The sequence below is a fragment of the Agelaius phoeniceus genome, chromosome 1, assembly GCF_051311805.1.
Source record: "Agelaius phoeniceus isolate bAgePho1 chromosome 1, bAgePho1.hap1, whole genome shotgun sequence".
In the NCBI taxonomy this organism is placed as follows: Eukaryota; Metazoa; Chordata; class Aves; order Passeriformes; family Icteridae; genus Agelaius; species Agelaius phoeniceus.
Window position 1 is genome coordinate 103,340,177 of NC_135265.1, and position 18,773 is coordinate 103,358,949.

The 18,773-nt window shown below is 36.9% G+C and overlaps 1 protein-coding gene across 10 annotated transcripts in view; it reads right to left on the minus strand.

Annotated features, from left to right (window-relative positions):
• Positions 1 to 18,773, minus strand: part of PTPRM (protein tyrosine phosphatase receptor type M) — a 442,681-nt gene that overhangs the window by 272,947 nt on the left and 150,961 nt on the right. For all 10 annotated transcript variants that reach the window (XM_077184309.1, XM_077184292.1, XM_077184295.1 and 7 more), the window contains exon 6: positions 3,320 to 3,494. In XM_077184309.1, the coding sequence (XP_077040424.1) occupies positions 3,320 to 3,494 (175 nt within the window). The remainder of the gene's footprint in view (positions 1 to 3,319; positions 3,495 to 18,773) is intronic.

Sequence of the window (18,773 nt, forward strand, 5' to 3'; positions counted from 1 at the left end):
ACACTGAAAAATACAAGTCTCCAGTCAGGTTGCTACAAAATAAGCACATGAAACTGGACTCCATTATAGGAATTGTTAGGCAGCAATAAAAATACGTTCTAACGCCACCACTGCTGGTAAAAAAAAAGGGTACAGAGAGTGATGGATCCAGCATGAAAGGTTAGTTGGAGAGAGCAAAAACAGATGCCAAGTATCTGTGTATATTTAATGTATGAGAACAGTTGATACCACAGATAAGTAATTATTGATATTTTCTTACTATGTCTTGATGTCAAAATGGCTTTGTCCTCCAGAACAAATTCCTTTCTCTAGAGGTCCTGAAGAGGTTTGGTTCTGTTCCCAGTCTTAAAAAAATTTTCCATTTAGAAAATGCAGACATTTAAGCTGCCAGCATTACAGATGGCTACCTTTCTATGCCCTTGCTTAAAAACCTAGCCAAACTCCTTTTAACCAATTTGCCACCTAGGTTTACCTTGTTTGAACTCAATAAGCAGTCTGAACTCTGTAATAATCTGATGTCTGCTAGACAGGCTCATTCTGTTCTCCTAAATCTAATCTGCGTTGGATCTGCCCGCTATTAGAAAACTTCAACCTAGGGACTGTATGTAGAACTCTAATTTACCCCACCAAACGCATTTAATCAATTCCACCTGACTATTTTCCTTTTGCTCAATGTTTGATTACTTTTATGTCATCTATTAGCTATGAGCTGATGTTTTTTACAATAAGTGGGTTATCTGACAAGGCCGATTTCATGCCTCCCATTAGATAAAGTGACATTTCAATCCAATTCTCTGACAAACTTAGATGAGGATATCGTGCCATTTGAGCACATACAATGACAAGGCACTTGTCTTTTCAGCCTTTCTTATCGGAACAAACACTCAGGTAAATTGAAAACCTCCCCTTCAGGATTTATTTAAATAGAACAATCAATACTTTATTACACCATCCTCTAAAAGGTATGTAAGTTACCACAAACAAGTTTTCAACTAAAACTTTCTCTCCCCTCTCCACTTTAAGGCCAGACTAATTGTTCACTGACAAGCTTTTTCTCATTAACTAGACAATACTAATGTTTACTATTATTTAATAACAGAACAAACAGCTCTTTAATTGCAATTTTCCCCCTCCATACTGCTGAAACCTTGCTGTAACATGCTCACTCAGGTGAAAAAAGAAGACCAAAAAAAAGAAGAGAGTAAGAACACCTGGCAGTTTCTTACATGTCTTTCATTTTCAAGATCTCATTCCTATTCCTTTGTGATTGTAGGTTTGATTTGCAGCACCTGAAACTAGCAGCCCTTCTGTTCTTTTCAAGAGTTCTGGTACCTTGTCTCCAGTGCCACACAACATCATGCCACAACAGCACTACAAAGCCTAAAGATCTTTCCACACATAATTGGAATCTACTTAGAGTAAGTTCCTGTTTAGTGAAACTTTGTCTACAGTGAAGTGGAATGAATGTTGTACAGAGTTCTAACCCACTCCACTGTGCAAACATCTCGACATAAAAGCAGATATGTTTTGAAAAAAGCCTTATGCCAGAGCAAAACTTTTTGCAACTTGAGTTACAGGTTCAGTAACCAAAATGAAATAGAGCATGATAAATGTGAAAAACTGATTCTCTTCAACTTACAAATGCTCCATTTGACTCTCCTGTCATTCCAGCAATGTAATTCCAAAGAAATTCCTCATAAGGCAGTTTAGTTACACAAGTGTAAATGAGAAGAGAATTAAATTCATTGCTTGTAACAAAGAGGGGGGAGTAATTACACCACTGTTTTTACACATACTATTATTAAGCCATCAGCAATTCACAAGTATACTAAACATGCAGTGTGGGCATATATACATTCTTCATGATTTATGCATAGTAATGGATTAAAAAAATATATAGCTGCACTGAAATCAATCTGTTATCTTTGAAGTCTGCTAACTGATATTGCAGAAAACCTGCTAAAAATTAGGAAATACCATTTCTTAATTATATACCATCAATAAGAAAGCGTATTTATTTATTAGCCCCTAATGCTGCTGTACAGTACAGTCATCTAATGTTTTACAACACAATGCTTAAAATGGGTCTTTTTAGGTCAGAAGGAATGACCTGCAGGTGGTCTCATAAAAGCTCCAACACAGGCAATGGGGATTACCATAATTACTTTGCCACTCTACAAGCAGTTAATGGGATTACACCCTAAGGCTATCCACTTGCTCACAGTGCCCAGTGCAGATTTTCTGAAAGAATCTGGGTAAGCACAAATGCTTTAATGATACGCTTCATAATTTCATCTATTGCACCTCAAAAGAAGCACTAATAAATTAAAACACCCTGAATCAAAGAGACTGAGAAGAAATGAACTCCTTTGGCTTCCTGTACCTCTCCTCATTGATGCAGTAACTCCTCCCTCTGCCTCCTTCAGGCAGTGCTCATTCCTCTTTGTTTTCACTGGTGTTAGGTCTGAAACATGCTTCATCATTCCTACTGGGGCTATAGTCCATGCTTCATTTTTTGCTGACTTTGATACATATCTATTTTTGGCCATCCACTTTATTTTCTTTTCATGCTTGGACTGAAATAACCTCATTTTTTCCACCACACCTTATAATTACATTCTCATCTCACCCACTCTGTTTTTTTTTTTTTCATCTGTCCATTCAAATAGCTCTTCTATGTTTTCATGCTACAATTTTTCTTGTCTTGTTACCTTCATACCCTGGTTATTTCCAACATCCTTCTCTTGTCCTGTTTCTCTGCATTTTGTCTACAACACATTCACTAAAACCCTATTCTTGCTTTTGGAAAATGGTTTATTCTCAATTATGGCTTTCTTGCATCCTCTTCTACTGGTGACAGACTATTCCCCATTCTACTTACATCTAAGTGCTCCCCAAAGTTTTCAAAAAAACCTTTCCATATACTGAAATATGTGTATTTTATGTATTCACTTAAATGTAAATCTTGCATATTTTGTAATAAGTAAAATTTTAGAATACAATGTCCACAAAGGGGGCAAGTAGCCATTATCACGTTCATACTTCAAGTAAGTTTGTAAAGGTGTATAGGTCTGAACAGTGCATTTTAGGGAAATACTTAAAACAGCAATCAACAAGTACCTAGTTAATTAACCCTGGCTTCTTCTATCACTCCCTTGTTACAGCTGGATAGACTCTTAAGATTTACATAAGCAAAATCTATTTACTGAACCTCTTATCAAGTTTAACAGGCTATGGGTGACATTCTTACTGCATTAGCAACTGCAAGCCCTGATTCCACACAGGGAGCATGCCAATACTGATTTGTATGGTGAAGTACCTTTGACTATCAGTTCTGCATAGTTGGATACACCAACTCCTCCTTCCGTCCGGATCATGCAGCGATAGTTGCCGGCGTCCCGCTTGGTGGCATTCACCACACTGAAAAGAGCTACAAATCGTCGGGCATTGAACACTTTTATGTCCTTCAATGGTGCATCCCGTACATAAATACCCTAGGCACAAAAAATAAAATAAAGAATGTGATTAGTCATATTAAAAAATATATGCTGACAACCCATTTTACTTCTCACAAGTTCCCCAGAAGGGAAGGATAGATAAAAGCAGAAGTCTGGATGTTACTTTTACAGGTGTGACAGGAAGACTTTTCTGCCTTCCCACATGAGTTAAAGCATTCATCATGAGTGGGCAACCATTAACCTGTAACAGCTGCTTTCAACTCTTTATAGATAACCTAATAAAAAGATTTGAGAACAATGTAACATTTACTTGCTTAGCTTGTTTTACACAAATACTTAAATTTATTAATTTTTTAGAAAATAAAGCCCAGAACAGTCAGTCCGTGCTTTCTCTTGCCTTCCCCTGCATCTGCTGCTTGAGATATGCATTTTTCAGGGAAACATCAGTGGATGATTCTCATAGCAGCACCCACCCCAAGTGTTATCAGTGACTCTGGTAGAAGAGACTAGGCAGAGATTTATCAGGTAAATGACCTGGAAGCTGTCTCCATCTCTCACTTTCTCAGCATGGCACTGGAAACTGGGCAGTTTCTTTTTCAGCACAGTGTCTTGCTGTCAATTCAACACATTGCATGTATGGCACAAGAAAATGAGCCCTATAACAGCTGAGGAGCACAAGGAGTGAAAAACGGAGGGGGGAAGACAGAAGAAGGCACAGATGACAACTTGCCACATCCTTTGACACAAAGATAATGGCAGAGAGACTTGGCTCTCAAATCCTCATCACAACTCATGCTCCACCTGACCATGAAATAGGATATGTGCACTATGAACACTCACAAGCCCGCAAAAAATGTAAAATGATTGAATTATGAAAGCTGGATGGAAAAAAATAAAATCAAACCAACCACCAAAACATACTGACAACATTAACCCAAACAAGCAAACAAGAAAGAGGCACTTTTCATACAGTGGAGTGTATTCCAACAAACTGAAGGCTGCAACCACTATCGAAACATGAAGAGAAACTGGAAAACCCCAACTAGCACTTCACAAAAATCACTCTCTCCAGGAAGGCACACACACTGTCTGATGCTAAATATTGACACCCAGTATGTTTCTCTGACTTGAGGAGCTTCAAGCAGATCAAGGGTCCTGCACTGCCAAGCTTCAGTAAACCAACAACACTGGTGATGTCTTCTGTTTTTCTGTCCTGGAGTCTGTAGTTTCTCCAGCTGAATTTAAGACACATAGAAAATACTGACCTCATTTTACTATGATCTTATTTGCCACTAAATTGGAAGTATCCTTGAAATACAAGTTGTAACAGAAGAATTTTAAACAACAGTCACACAAAATTAAACTTATCCATAAATCACAAAACCAAGTCCAAGTTACTCATGCTGTTATACCAAAGAAGAAACATAATTAACAATAAATACTGATTCTAATGCACAGTAGAGTTATTTCCTCTTCAAAAGAAAACGTGGGTGATGTAAAGCTAATGTGAAAGGAAAAAAAAAGTTGTAAGATGTCCAAAGAAGAATGTGCTATCATGTCTTAAAAATTATTCAGTTGTAAATTATTGAGAATTCCTTCAGACAGTTGACAGCTCCTTAAGGTTCCTCAAAGTTTGAGCTGCTGATAAAGCAGCTTCTGTGATGGGGCATGGCAGTTACAAAAACCTAAACTTGGAAAGAAACATTTCAAACTACTATTTCAAAACTACTATTTTTTGCCACTGTAATATCCTTCTAGCGAGAATGGCTGCTGATAACAGGAGATAAGCAGTGGGTTAATTAGGAGTTTGGAGAATGAGTATTTCTTAAAAGCCACATTATTTCTTACCTAATACAATAACTTAATTAATCCTGATAATCAGAACAGCTGATCAATCACAAACCATAAGCCAGTTTTAAAGTATGTTACTACAGCTTTCAGGCTCTTGAAGGATCCCATATGTATCCAAATCTCATGGTTACATTACACCCATCCATATCACTATTCCCATTTTTCTAGCTGCAACATCAGGAAGGCATGCAACATGCATGCAGGCTATTTTATCCTGCCAAGAAATAGGATAAGTTATTCCCCAGGGAAAAACATAGTGCCACACACTGATTAATTCTAGCACCTAAACTAGCTCAGCTCGTTTAGAGTGGGAACAAACTACTCTGCTCTAGAGCCTTCACAGAACAAGTTCCACGTGGGGAACCTGCATCCACAATTTACCAGGACTCTTATGAGTTACCATACAACTGAAGAACTGTAAATATTTTAAAATAACAATTTCTTGCTGTTCCCACAGAGAAAGAAATGAAGGGAAAGGATTAGGCAATGCCACTGTAATTTCTGCCTTAATTTGCAGTTCATGAAGTTCATGGCAAGATATGATGCATACACAGCCCCTCCTGGCCCTACACAGAGAACTGTCTCCTACCACACCATCTCCTCAGACCTCCAAGTGGCTGGTAAAAACCCTGAACTTCACAGTCTGGGTGTTCACAGAAACTGCCAGCAGTCCTTGAAGGAAACTGCTCCAATACCCCTCCCTATAGGACATATTTCCTGTCTTTTTCATGCATATTTAGAATAGAAATTGGAACTAATCAATGCACTGTAGCAGTTACAATAAATTACTATTTCACCTGGGTCCCATAATCTTTCTCACCTTCTGCTGATTCTCAAATATACTAATCTCACCTGATTTTGAATGTTTTAAGTGCTATTCTACAACAGGAAATCTCAGTTTGATCAAATAATTGACTTACATGGCTTTGTGACACATGCCATTGATTCACATACCAATAATTTTAACTGAAAAAAGAGAAGCCAAATCAGACCAGGAAGCACACATCACTTGCTCAAATGAAAAAAGCTAGAGAAGCCTTAAATATAACTCAGCTTGGTTCCACAGAGGTTTTAAGCAAATTTTCCCTCCACCAAAATCCAGGTGAGAAAAGGTTATTAATGGTGGCTTCAAAATTCATGAAAGAGCTCTGGAATAAAAAGCTTTTATTATTAAGACTAAAACAAAGCTGTAAAATATATGGGAGATTATTATCAATAAAGATTATCTTGACTGAATTCTCTTGAACATTGCAAACTCATGGAGACAAAGTGTAGCGTGTCTAATTATATGTTAGAACTCAAATAGTCCCACAGAATCACTAGCATGACATTTTTTACTAGAACTCAAAGGAGAAGGAAAAATCACAATTTTTTTCTTTAGTCTCTTCGGGGAGAAATATATTCAAGGAAAATATAGTGTCTGTAACAGACAAAGACAAAGAAACCTAATTGCTTTACGTTCCACAAGAAAAAATACAGCCCAAGAGAGCAAGTTTTCCCTCCCTTCTGGGATGACAGCAAATGAGTAGGAGAGCTGCCTAATTGATTTAAGCCTAAGCATAAAGGAACAGTAATGAAGGTAATGAATTCAAGTATAAGGAAAGTTCAATCTATAGGCATTGTTCAATCCTCTAGGCAACTGGAAGACAGTTACAAAAGCTGTGCAGAAAAAAATTAAAAAAAATAATCCCACACCTACAACTTCTCCCAAACTCTTCTTTCAGCAGAAGACTATTTTTAATCTGAAAAAATGCTATTAACAATTTGATATATAAATACAGAATTGTTTCTGTTGTAGCAGTACCCACACATCCAGCTTCACTCCCTTTATTTGTGATTCACATCTTGTTTCCCCTGACTTACTGCAATGATTTCAGGAAGTTACCCAGGTATGGCATCTTTTTTTCCAGTGTTTAACAGGCCCATTTCAGCTCCCTGTGTGATAAATTACCAGCTCTCAGTGCTGACTGCTAACAGCTATTTCATTTAGAATGGCTAAAAATAACATATCAAATGAAAATTTGTTTATTAAACATTCTAGCACATCCCGTTACCATTTCTTCACAAAGAACTATTTTTAGTAGCCTTCAGAAAAGTAAGTCTTCATTACTCACTAATGCAACAATCTAAACTCCCACAAATAAGAGTTCAATTATGATATGCTGTTTCACTAACTGTAGTCATTAAAACTTTACTCTCAGGTTTTTTGAGATGCTTCAATTTACCAGTAGGTCTTGCCAACTCTCACTTTTTACATGAAAGCCTTAGTCTTCCCAAATACATGACATTTTATTGAAAAATAAACAAAAAAATGACAAGTCTGTAATTTACTGATCCCATTCGAGAAAAGAGGATAAAATTAATGATTAACAATATAACACTCTGGTACTGGTATTAAGACCTACTAGCACAGGTTGTTCGAGCAAATTCGCAGCATCCTGTTTTCTGGGTGGGGCTTTTGTTTTGTTTGTTTCTTTTAAATACAATTCAAAAATAAAGATGGTTCTTTTAACTTTCTTTACTTTAGCCCTGATTTGCCACACAAAAGTCTGAGGCTTTTCTACTGATTAGGGCTGTTAGCTTTTCCTGCCCCTGGGACTTTGAGAACTGTGTGAACAGGATACTTCATTCTTTACAAAGAGGAAGCTGCCATAATCATTTAATGTTAGACCTGCTTGGCCTACAAAGGCCACATCCCCAGGGCAGAGCTATCTCACCTCCCTAGAACACAAGAACTATGGTCACAGAATAAATACTGAGATCCAAAAATGAAAGTAACAGATTCCACTGGCTGCTGAGGAACCTGTGCATTTTCAAATGCTCAGAGAGAGCTTTCAAAAAATACCAAATACATATATAAAGAAATGCCATTTAAGCCAACTAATGCAAATATGTAACTGGTAAGTCACTTGTAAGAATAAATTTTCTATTAAAAAGTTATTTAATATATAGGATATAAAAAATAAGCTTAATTTAACTTCAGGATTTACACAGCTTGAAAAACCCATATTTCTAGTACCAACATATTAAATGCATATACAGACAGCTAAAAGCATTTTTAAAATGCATGTTATTTTTCCATTTCAGGCAAGTTAGAATGAAAAAAATAGGTTATAGTTATTTAAATTACACTTACTGGCTCTTCTAGGCAACGAACTAACTCTAAGTCTTTTAAATGAACAGCAATTTAGCAGCAACAATCTATATATTAAACCCTTCAGCAGCAATTCAAAGGCATTGAACTTCTGGGATGTTATATCCAGCACTACCAGTCATAATCACTCTCAAGGCATGTATCAACAATTTTGTGAGAAGAGAATTAAAAGGAAACAGTCCCCCTCTGTCCATATGGGTAGATTAGGCAGCTTTTTATACTTTTAACAGAAGAAAGGGTTTACATTATCCCACTTCCAAATACACACATTTATAAAATTGTGATTAGAGTTATACCAGTGGGATCTCAAAATGAGCAAGGCCAGAAGCAATTTCTGCTTAAAATGTGTATAAAATCTAAATCAAATAGTAATTAATATCTCAGGAATATTACTTTGCAGAGTTCATGTAATTCTAGTAAATAAGATGGCTACCTCTAAATTTCTAGATTCATATTCATAACCAAGACAACTTTTCTCAGTCTAGATTAAAGCCATCACACATCTTGTGATTATCCAGTATTTATTCCATCTAATGTAACAACTCTATTTCATTTAAGTAATAAGGCCAAGATGGAAAAAGATTATTAATGTCCTTTTTGGAATTATTCTGCTATGAAATGGAATTGTTCTCTGCAGGTGTAACTAATGGGCATTCAAGCAAACTATTATTTTTTTTACTTTTCAAGAAAGGCTTCTCTTTTCAGTAATTTAATGTTTGATAACTGAGCCTTTTCTTCCAATCACACAGGCCTCCAGAAGTCCCTGTTTATTATGACTAAACCTAAATACTGGCTGGAGCTGTCAGGTTGTACCATAAAATATTATTTAAGTTACACATCGAGTAGTCACATCAAATTTTAAGCACTGACATCTATTTGAAGACACAGTTACAAACACAGAAAGTAAACAAAGACAATGCATTTTCTGGAGTCATTAAACTCTTTGTAATTTAACCAAAGCAGTCACTCTCTACTCATATAGTGAAATTATGTTGTATCATTCTGACAGGAGAAAATCTGTTATTACACAGATATTTTAGAAGTAAGAAAAATAAATCCAAAAACTAAATTCCTGTTCAGTCTATTTCTTATTTTTACTTTAAATTCCAGAGCAGCTAAGAAGAGTTTATCTCCTCTAACAATTTGCCAGTGCTCACAAAATATGTAAAATCGCAAATCTTCTTTCCATTCATTTTTAATAGCACACAATAGAATATAAAATGAGTTGTAGGAAACTACAGCCTCAGAAACATCTGGAGAAAACAAAGTACCAGAAATATCTAACAGGGAGTTTAATACTTGAGTAAAAATTATGGCAATGATCCATGCATCTACCATGCATTTTGTTGAACTTGCAGCCCTGCTTATAAAGTCATTTACTCTAATGCTGTATTTTAATTCTTTGAAGTACACAACACTTCATCCTTCTCATCATCCTCCTGTTTGTGTTTAAAATTCCAAGACCTAGGATGAACACCTTGCTAAAAACTGAAGTGAACATACACAGGAATTGAAATACTCTGGGGTTTGGCATTCTGCAGATGCCAGGCTTATGGAGGGGCTAGAAAGGAGCAAAGTGATGAGGAGAAATTGAGGAAGCAGAGCTCATTACCTTAATTTTCATCGGTACACACTATACAAAGCCTTGTAATGCAGGTCTTTGTCTGCCTTTTCTAGGCAGCTACGTAACAGGAGATTTAAAAACCAGGGCACTCATGCCCCACATTTCCTTCACTTCAAAGGTGTTAATCTTGGGAAGAAAGGCAGCATGGGAAGAAAAAACTCCAACATGCAAGTTCTGGGGCCAGCCTGAAGTCTATTGCAAAGTTTAAAACGAGCAGAATAGCAGGCAAAGTCAAAGCAACACTGAGTCCTACCAAACAGGTAAGGAAAAAGCAGCCAAGAAAGAAACACACAAAGATTTGAGGATAACAAATCATTATGGGCCCAGCTACTGCCTCCTGGATAGATTCTTCCAAATGGGAGGAATGAATGGTGAAAACAGAGGCAGAAAAGAAAGCTGTAATAAACCTCTCAATACTGACAGTGCAATTTGTGAATAAAAACAACCATAGAACCAATAATCAGTAGAAATGAAGGCACAAGTTAGTTCATGTAACAAAGAAGGTGATATAGAGGGCTTTGGCTGGAGGTGTTTCAGTCTTAATTACTGAGACAATCACACTAATCAAGTCACAGTTTAACAGCTCCCACTCCCAACACTCACCTGCCCCAGCGGTCTGTTTCCTTCCCATCATGTTCTCCTTGGATTTAAACTTTACTTTGGTTCTCCTTGCCTCAAAACAGCTTCAACAGCCTTTATTCTTTATTTTAAAAAAAGCCTTTCCTGAACTCCAATTTGAACAAGGTACTTTCCTCCCAGCAGTAAGTTTGTACATTTTACCTACAGTATTCATGGTAAAGGTCATTGTTTCTTCCTCCCAAAGGTCCAGCATAGCACAGAAAACTTACTGAATTTATTTCATCGGTTCCCTAATTCTTGCGTGTCCTTAAGTGATTCTTCTCCTGCTGAACAGTGCTTCATATCAAAGCAGTGTTCAGGATCCAGAAACAGGCCGACATCCTGCACTCTTGAAAGGAAAGCTGAATTTAACCAGCCCTCTGTGGCACAGATCAACTGTTTCATTATCATATGTTTGCTAATCACTATTTTATTATTTAAAGTTCCAGAATAACTGGAAGTCTAACACATCACAGTGAGTTTCTTGAAAGTGAACCCATGGGTTGCTTCATTTTTAAAATCGGACAAGAATTTCCAAAAGGTTTAACTGATAAAGGTAATCCCAGAATAACTTTTCTTATGGGTCACTTCATCAGATGAGAATGTATCTATGTGGGGATGAAGGAAGGGAAAGGTTTAGGTGTATCCCCTCTGACCTATGTCCATACTTGTCTGCAGATAAGCAAGTTTTCTGCAAATCAATATATGTAGTCAATTCATTAATATTTGGTAGCTTCTGAATACCTGAGATACACATCAAAAACAGAGAGAAAAGAAAGAAGAAACAAGAACCATTATTACCTATTACCACAAGTATTTTGTCCAGAGTTCAAGTTTTGTATCATCCTTGTAACACAACACTAGTAACAGCTCTCTTGCATGGTACTTCTGACACTATAGATATAATATGCAAATGAAGAAGATCAAAATCCACTCATTGTTCAGGTTACTTGCAAACAAACTTTGCCAAGCTTTCCCCAGGTCTCTTAAGGTTTTGCACCGTTGTCCATAATGAAGGTCCCAGTGGATTTAACTGAGTTTACAGCGTACCTCTAAAAGCAAAACTTCTACAGTTCATGAATGCTTCATGTTTACTTCTTCTCTCAAATCTCTTTTGGATACTGGAGATTGTCAAAAAGACAGCAGATGAGGGACAATATTTTTTGTGAGAAAAACGCTTTTTCAAACTTTAATGCCTCTATTAAAAAATTCAGATCCCACATTCCCTTCATTAGCAGGAACAGTTGGGTGTACTAGTTGGATACCAAGTGCATATTTCAGTGTCACAAGCACACTCTTGGCAGAGCAGGCTCCACCTCTGCTGGACAGGTAACAAAGGAAGGCCTTTGGAGAACATCACCCATTATCACTCCTTGCAACCTGATGGATAACCAGCACCACTGCAGAGGAAAGCATGTTTTCTTTCCAATCTCTGCTACTTTCTTCCTACTGCATCAAGGGTTGCTTAGGCTTTTCAGGTTTTTAAAAATAATCAAATTTGCTTACATCCCCTTAAGTTTCTTTTTTGACATCACTACCAACATGATCTGTTGTGCTTATTGTCCTGAAGAGTTTCTGATTCAAGGGATTTTGAGTAATGCCATAGCATACAACTTCACAACTTTAAGTATTTTCACCAGAATTCCACTATTTTGGGTAACACTTCCACACCATTTAGGAATGATGGGGCTGGTACATGATGATAGAAGTGATGTTTATTCTTCTACCTACCCTTACTAATTATTTTAGTATTAATAACAAAGTTCACTGGCATTTCTTCATGGTTACCAACACATTTTTTTTTGTGCCGTGCATTCCAGTCTGGGTGGGACTGGGAGGCGCAGCCTGCAGAGCAGCTTTGCTGGCCAGGCTTCTCCAGTGTTTCTCCAGGAGAGACAATAAGGCTTATTTCTGGCTCCCCTGTTAGAGTGGCACCATGTCATACAAGTCATGGAAAGCTATAAATTCAGAATAGCTGCTCCACCATCAGGCATTTGACTTTTTTCCAGCTGTGCCTTTCACTGCTCATTGTGCAAGGGAAGAGTACACAGTGCCTGCTGTACCACTTAGTGCTGCTGAAGCTAAACTATAACAAAAAACTTGGTGTCCAAGGGGGAAGGCATCCTTTAATGGACATGCCCACCACACTCCCAACACGTTTAGCTGCACACAGCTTACTAATCAAATCACTAGACTCAAAGGTTTCTGCCACCTCCAAACCTCACCAAAGTCAAAACACTTCATAGATAAAACAATTTCAGGATGACATTTTGCTTCTTGCATATGTTCACTAGGATTTATCATTAATGGTCTACAATTAATTAATTTCTCCTAGTTGCTGGTATTGCTAATAATTTCAGATATCATAAGAGAAATCTTAGTATCAGAGAAGCATTAGTCAAACCTATATTCAGACAAGAATAAAACCAGTAAGCCCATGTAAAAAAAGTGTATTAGAGGCATCAGATAATTCATCTATAAGGCAGATAATAAGGGCTTTACCAAAGATCACAGCTCCTTAGACACTGCCTAACACAACCACACTAACACAAATACACAAACACAATATATATCACACTCTGTTCTTCACAGACATTTTTCTGCCATATGGTAAAGTTACTGTGCAATGACTGAAAAAAACCTAAAATTAATGACAATTAATAGAAAATACTGAATATATACTGCAAAAAAAGCACTAAATATATACATGAGTGGCGAGGGGGACACAAGGAAATTAACATTCCAAAACCTGGAAATAATATTAAATAATCACCACAACTTAAAAAAAGAAAAAATATTTTTCACCTATACAGTAATGTATAGAGTCCCTTCCTATAGGACATTAATTGTTCTTCTAACAATAAAATAGTCTCAGGTTATCCACTAAAAACACATCAGGAGGCACATACTTCAGAATGCATGCAATTCTGGCAAAATCTTCAGCTGACTGATGTCATTATGCTCTTCTCAAGGCAATGGACTCTAGACAATTTGCAGTGCACAAGGTGGTTTGGCCAGTCTTGGAAGACTGAACTATTGATGACCAGGAGGAAAAATGGTCTTGTGCACTCCTGTAGTACACAAATGCACCTACTCATCAAACAACAAATACTTTAATATTCAAAAGAACATCCTTAGGCCTATCTCATGGTACAGTTTACATCAATAGTTCCACCTGTTCGTGTTACCAAGTAACACAAGACACTTGTATGATTTAACAGTTGAATTGATGCTTCACTATCAAAATGGCCAAAACACTTTTTTTTCCTCAAGTGCTTCAAAACTTGGCAATGAAAATGATAATTATGGGAAAGTCTAAGAGAGTATACAGCACAACAAAAAATTCTTATGCAAGTCCAGAACTTTGTTCACCTTCTGGGTTACTGTATGCAATTTACATAAACAAGCACATGCACACACACAGACAATTTTTTATGTCCTATAAATCTATTTGATTTTCATCATCTGCAAAGAGTAATTTCACTTGTTCTAAATTCTTACAAGGATGTTTTTGATATCTGTCATTTGGGTACCTTTGTATTCCTGAGGAAAACAATTTGCTTTCCAGAACTCCCTCTGACACAGGACTATATCTCTTCCTTTGAAAAAGTAATAAATAATGCATACAGGTAGTTTTGTATATAGATGAATAACCTCTTTCATAGTATTCACACCTTCAGCCAAAAGTTACTGAGAATACAAAAAAAATACACTGAATAAGGTGAAAGACAGCTTTCAAGAAAAACGAAAAGAAAAGCCAAATCCAGGAAATAAACTATTTACATAAGGTAGAAGAGAGATAGGCCATTAAGGTGATACTGTTCCGAGTTTCTTGGCTGCAAATGAAGTAGTGCATATTCTGCATGCATAAATCAAGATATGAAAGATTTCACCCTCTCCCCTTTTATCAAAAAATATCCATTAGTCTCTTGCTACTGGTAAATCTGATGATGCTGCTTACTACACCTGTCAGACATATCCTGAGATCCTTTGTTATCTGCTCACCTTCAACAAATTTCCACTTTTAGTTCTCTATTTCTGCAATACAATTTACGTATCTGAGAATTACATTTTAAAGTAACTATTTACATTTCAACCGTGTTTTAGAATAAAGCCAGGAAAAATAAATTACTGCAGTGAAGTGATGACCTCTCTTTTTCATCAGCTACAGCTTTCCACCCCTTGAGGAAGCTCTCTCAAGAAAGGCTATTCACATTGAGTCAAAGTACATGTCTGAGAAATGCAATTGCAATACCAAAAGATTGTGTTTGATATTAAAATGAAATTTCATTATATCTGGGTATGACTTGACAGCAATTTCCTGTAAATCATACTGTAGCTCATTCTAAGAACAAGCAGCACACAGAGGCAACAGAACCAGCCCACTGCAAGTAACAAGGAGCAGCAGATGAGGATGGGAAAATGAAGAGATGGACTAAAGCCTCGGAAGCTATGGAAAACCAAACCAATTCCTTGCAAGCCAATACACTGCACCAAAAGCATGTTACTTCCAAAAAGGAATTCTACACCCTCTCTCCTATAATTCAGAGTTGTGTTTCCTATGCCAAGTTACTGGACACTAAGAGGCTTTTCAGAAGACTGTCTCAGCTGCTTTCATTTGACCATTAATGGTTCAGTGTTGCACCTGTTCATTTCTTTCCCACAGTGGGAGCACAGGAATGACTTTTTTGCTCAACCATTCAATAGAAGAGAGAGAGTCATCACATACTAGCAATAACCTGTGTTGTTCACAGATGTGAAAAAAGAAAATGTAAGCAGATTAGACATCTTTTAATTGTAGAAACTCAGATTTATTTTTAAGGTATATTTACGTTAAGAATATCAGCTAGTGGAGATGTGAATTCACAAACATACAATTTAACCAATGACCTTATTAACCAGACACGCATTAAAATGACAAAAACTTGTATGATACTACATGGTTTTCTTGAGTCCTTTCATTTGAATTTAACCTGAAATGGTATCACTGAAAATACCCACAATCTGCTGTCAGATTATCTGACAAGCTTACAATCATAGCTCATGAACTAGGGAATATGGCTGCCTCGTGGAATGAGAAAAAATGTTTTTCTGCACTATGCAGTAGGTAAACAGCTTTCTGTCTTCCCTTTCCCAAAAGAGTAAATACTGATCACAGCATCATGAAACAAATTTCATGCCTCAGTGGTCTAATTTGGGCAGCTAACATATGAATTGTGATTCCCTCCAGGCCCTTTCAATTGTAGAAAGTTCCACAATACTCCATAAATTAAAAGACTTCATGTTCCATAGGGAATAAGAGTGGGAAAGACTTGAAAAGAGAAAGAAAAAAAAACTGAGGCAAGTGAAGTATGATTTCTGGATTTCACTTAGGACTGCTTCAAGGCCTGGGCATTATTAGACCTAAAACATGTATGCTGTTTCCAGCAAGTACCTAGGAAAGACATGGAGACTAAAATAATGAACCAACTCAACACTATTCATTTGTTTTAAAGAAAATACAGCCCTCACTGTCCAGCAGACTGTAAAAAGTAAACAATTTGTTCATTAGATACATGTGTACCTCTAAACTTCAACTCTACTGCATAGAAGCAGTGAGGTACTAAATAAGAGTCAGAAGTACAGTAGTGAAATCCTGCCACTACTGGAAACTGCAGAAGTGTCACTGAATTCAGTGGGTTTGTGATTTCATCCTGGCAATTTACCTGCACTTCAGACTAACAACGTGAATCTGAAAAAAATGACAGGTACTGGAAATCATTTGGGAGCAAATTATCTCACGGTATTCTGAAATTGTCAAGTCCAAACAGATTAGGTCTCCTGATATGACTTACATGGCTGAAATGCTGAAAAGCCCCTGATAATAGCGCTCAACTGTATTTATTTATTTATTTATTATTATTATGTACCCTTAAGGTTTTATTGATGTAATGGAGCAGACCACCAGAAGGATAGTAGAAAAGGCTTAGTCTTATTTGTGAACAAACTAAGAATACAGAGATTGCATGATTTGTTTGCAGTACCACTAAAACCTGAATCCCTCTTACCTGAGTACATGCATAAGTGATCCCAGGGATCGGTGTTCATTTTATTCTGGCTCTACTGTATATAAGAATGTCTTTTATTAAGATGTTTTGTAGTTGAATATTAGTGTTACTGTGAACACAAGGATCCTCAACGACCAGTCATATGATGTAGAAGATGCCATGTTTCCATGTTTTCTGACAGCTGTTACTGATACCCACACTGCACTCATAGTCCTGCAGCAGTGTCAGGGGATGTCACACACAGGCATATACAAAATTCCTCAACACCACACCACAAAAGCAGAGAGTCGGGTATGAAGGGACAGCTGCAAGGGCTGGGATCTGTTGCCCATTAATGACCTCCTAGTGTGCTAAGATCCAGCTGACCCTGTAGGGAACTGTTCTCTCACAGCCTCGATTTGCAGCACCCCACACAAGGAGCTGTTTGATCACTCTCACTAAGTTGCAGCAGACATTTGTGGAAACTGGCAAACAAGTGCAAAAATAAATCCAAACTATCCAGGATATCCTGTCAACTTTTAAAACATTCTTATGCAAAGTCACACCTGGAATTTGCACAACCTTAGGCTGATTACCGGGGGACCTATAGCTGTACAGGCAGAATAAACAAACAGTGGGCCTGTAGGAAGATAGAATTCCTCTAAAAGTCTGTCACTACTTTCTTATCCTTCAAATAGAAAAAAAAAAATCTCATAATCATGTATAAACAGGGAATCAACTCAACTAAACTCAGATAGTTTGGAATTGCCGTGCTGTTAATAAAATACTTTTGTATTCCATAAGTTCTAGAAGGGTATTTAATTTATACAATAAAGAAATTACATTCTGCTAAAGAATTTGTGTGTCCTAAATTCTGTGAAAAAAACTAAAGGTGAAATGGTACTGTCCTGAAGCATTTGGAAAAACTGAATGGAATGAGGATTTCCTTACACTGAATTCTACCTTCAGTTTTACAGTAGAGCATTACATCAAAGTTCAAAGGTACTAGAAAGGATGTAACTGATGAAATAGCAACCTGCTATTTTCCCATACATGCTAAACCTTTCCATAACTGGAAAAATAATTCTTTAAAAAAATCTTGGTGGCTTCAGAAAGAGAGGAGTGTAATTCTACCAATTCAACAGTGAATACTGTCTTTAATGTGCTGGAGGACTAGAAAAATATCAGCCTTGTATCAGCAAGAGATTGGAAATACCCATGTAATCCCCAAAAAAAAAACCAAAGGAGATCTTCATTGCCTTCAATGCATTTGATCAGGCTCTTTCTGAACAGACTTAATAATTCATCATTCATATACAGATAAATATGAGGCTTTGCTTTTCAAGTGATTTTAATTTTTTTTTGGTGTTAGATTTTTTGTAACTACTCGGTTGTTTAACCTGACACACTTAAATAATTTACAAAATGCAATTGCAATGGAAAAGGTTAACTACAGTAAAAGCCTGAAATTGTTTAAAAGCATAAATAGAGAATTTCATTTCTAAGTCCCACCTGTTAGCACTGCCAATTTCACTTATCCCTCTTTCTCCACATACTGCAGCTACATCTGACTGAACTTCTCAGATATTGCTTCACTTATTTCTATTGTCCTTACTTGCTTCTCACAAAGTCTCAGTTCTAGCATGTTGGTTTTCATGTATGGAAATCACTGGAATGTGGAGGTGCTGTACAAACACTCACCATTGCTTGCTGTAGGGAACAGCTGTGTAATGATGGCAGCAAGAGAGCCATTAAACTTCCACCCCCATTATTAAAAGAGATCAAGCAAAAAAAGCATAGTTTTGATACCAGGCTACACATATGCATAAGAGAACATTGTCTTTACTAAAAGAGAATGATTTGGAGACAGACTTTAAATCAAGATCTGACACCCACCTAGAAGCTACATTACCAATTCAGTAAAAACAATGGACTCAATGAATATAAGTAAGGTTCTTTGGCTCTGAAATATAGAAGGTCAGATTTGACTGTTATACATGGTCTTCTCTAGACCTAAACTGTAAAAATGGAATTTTAGCTGA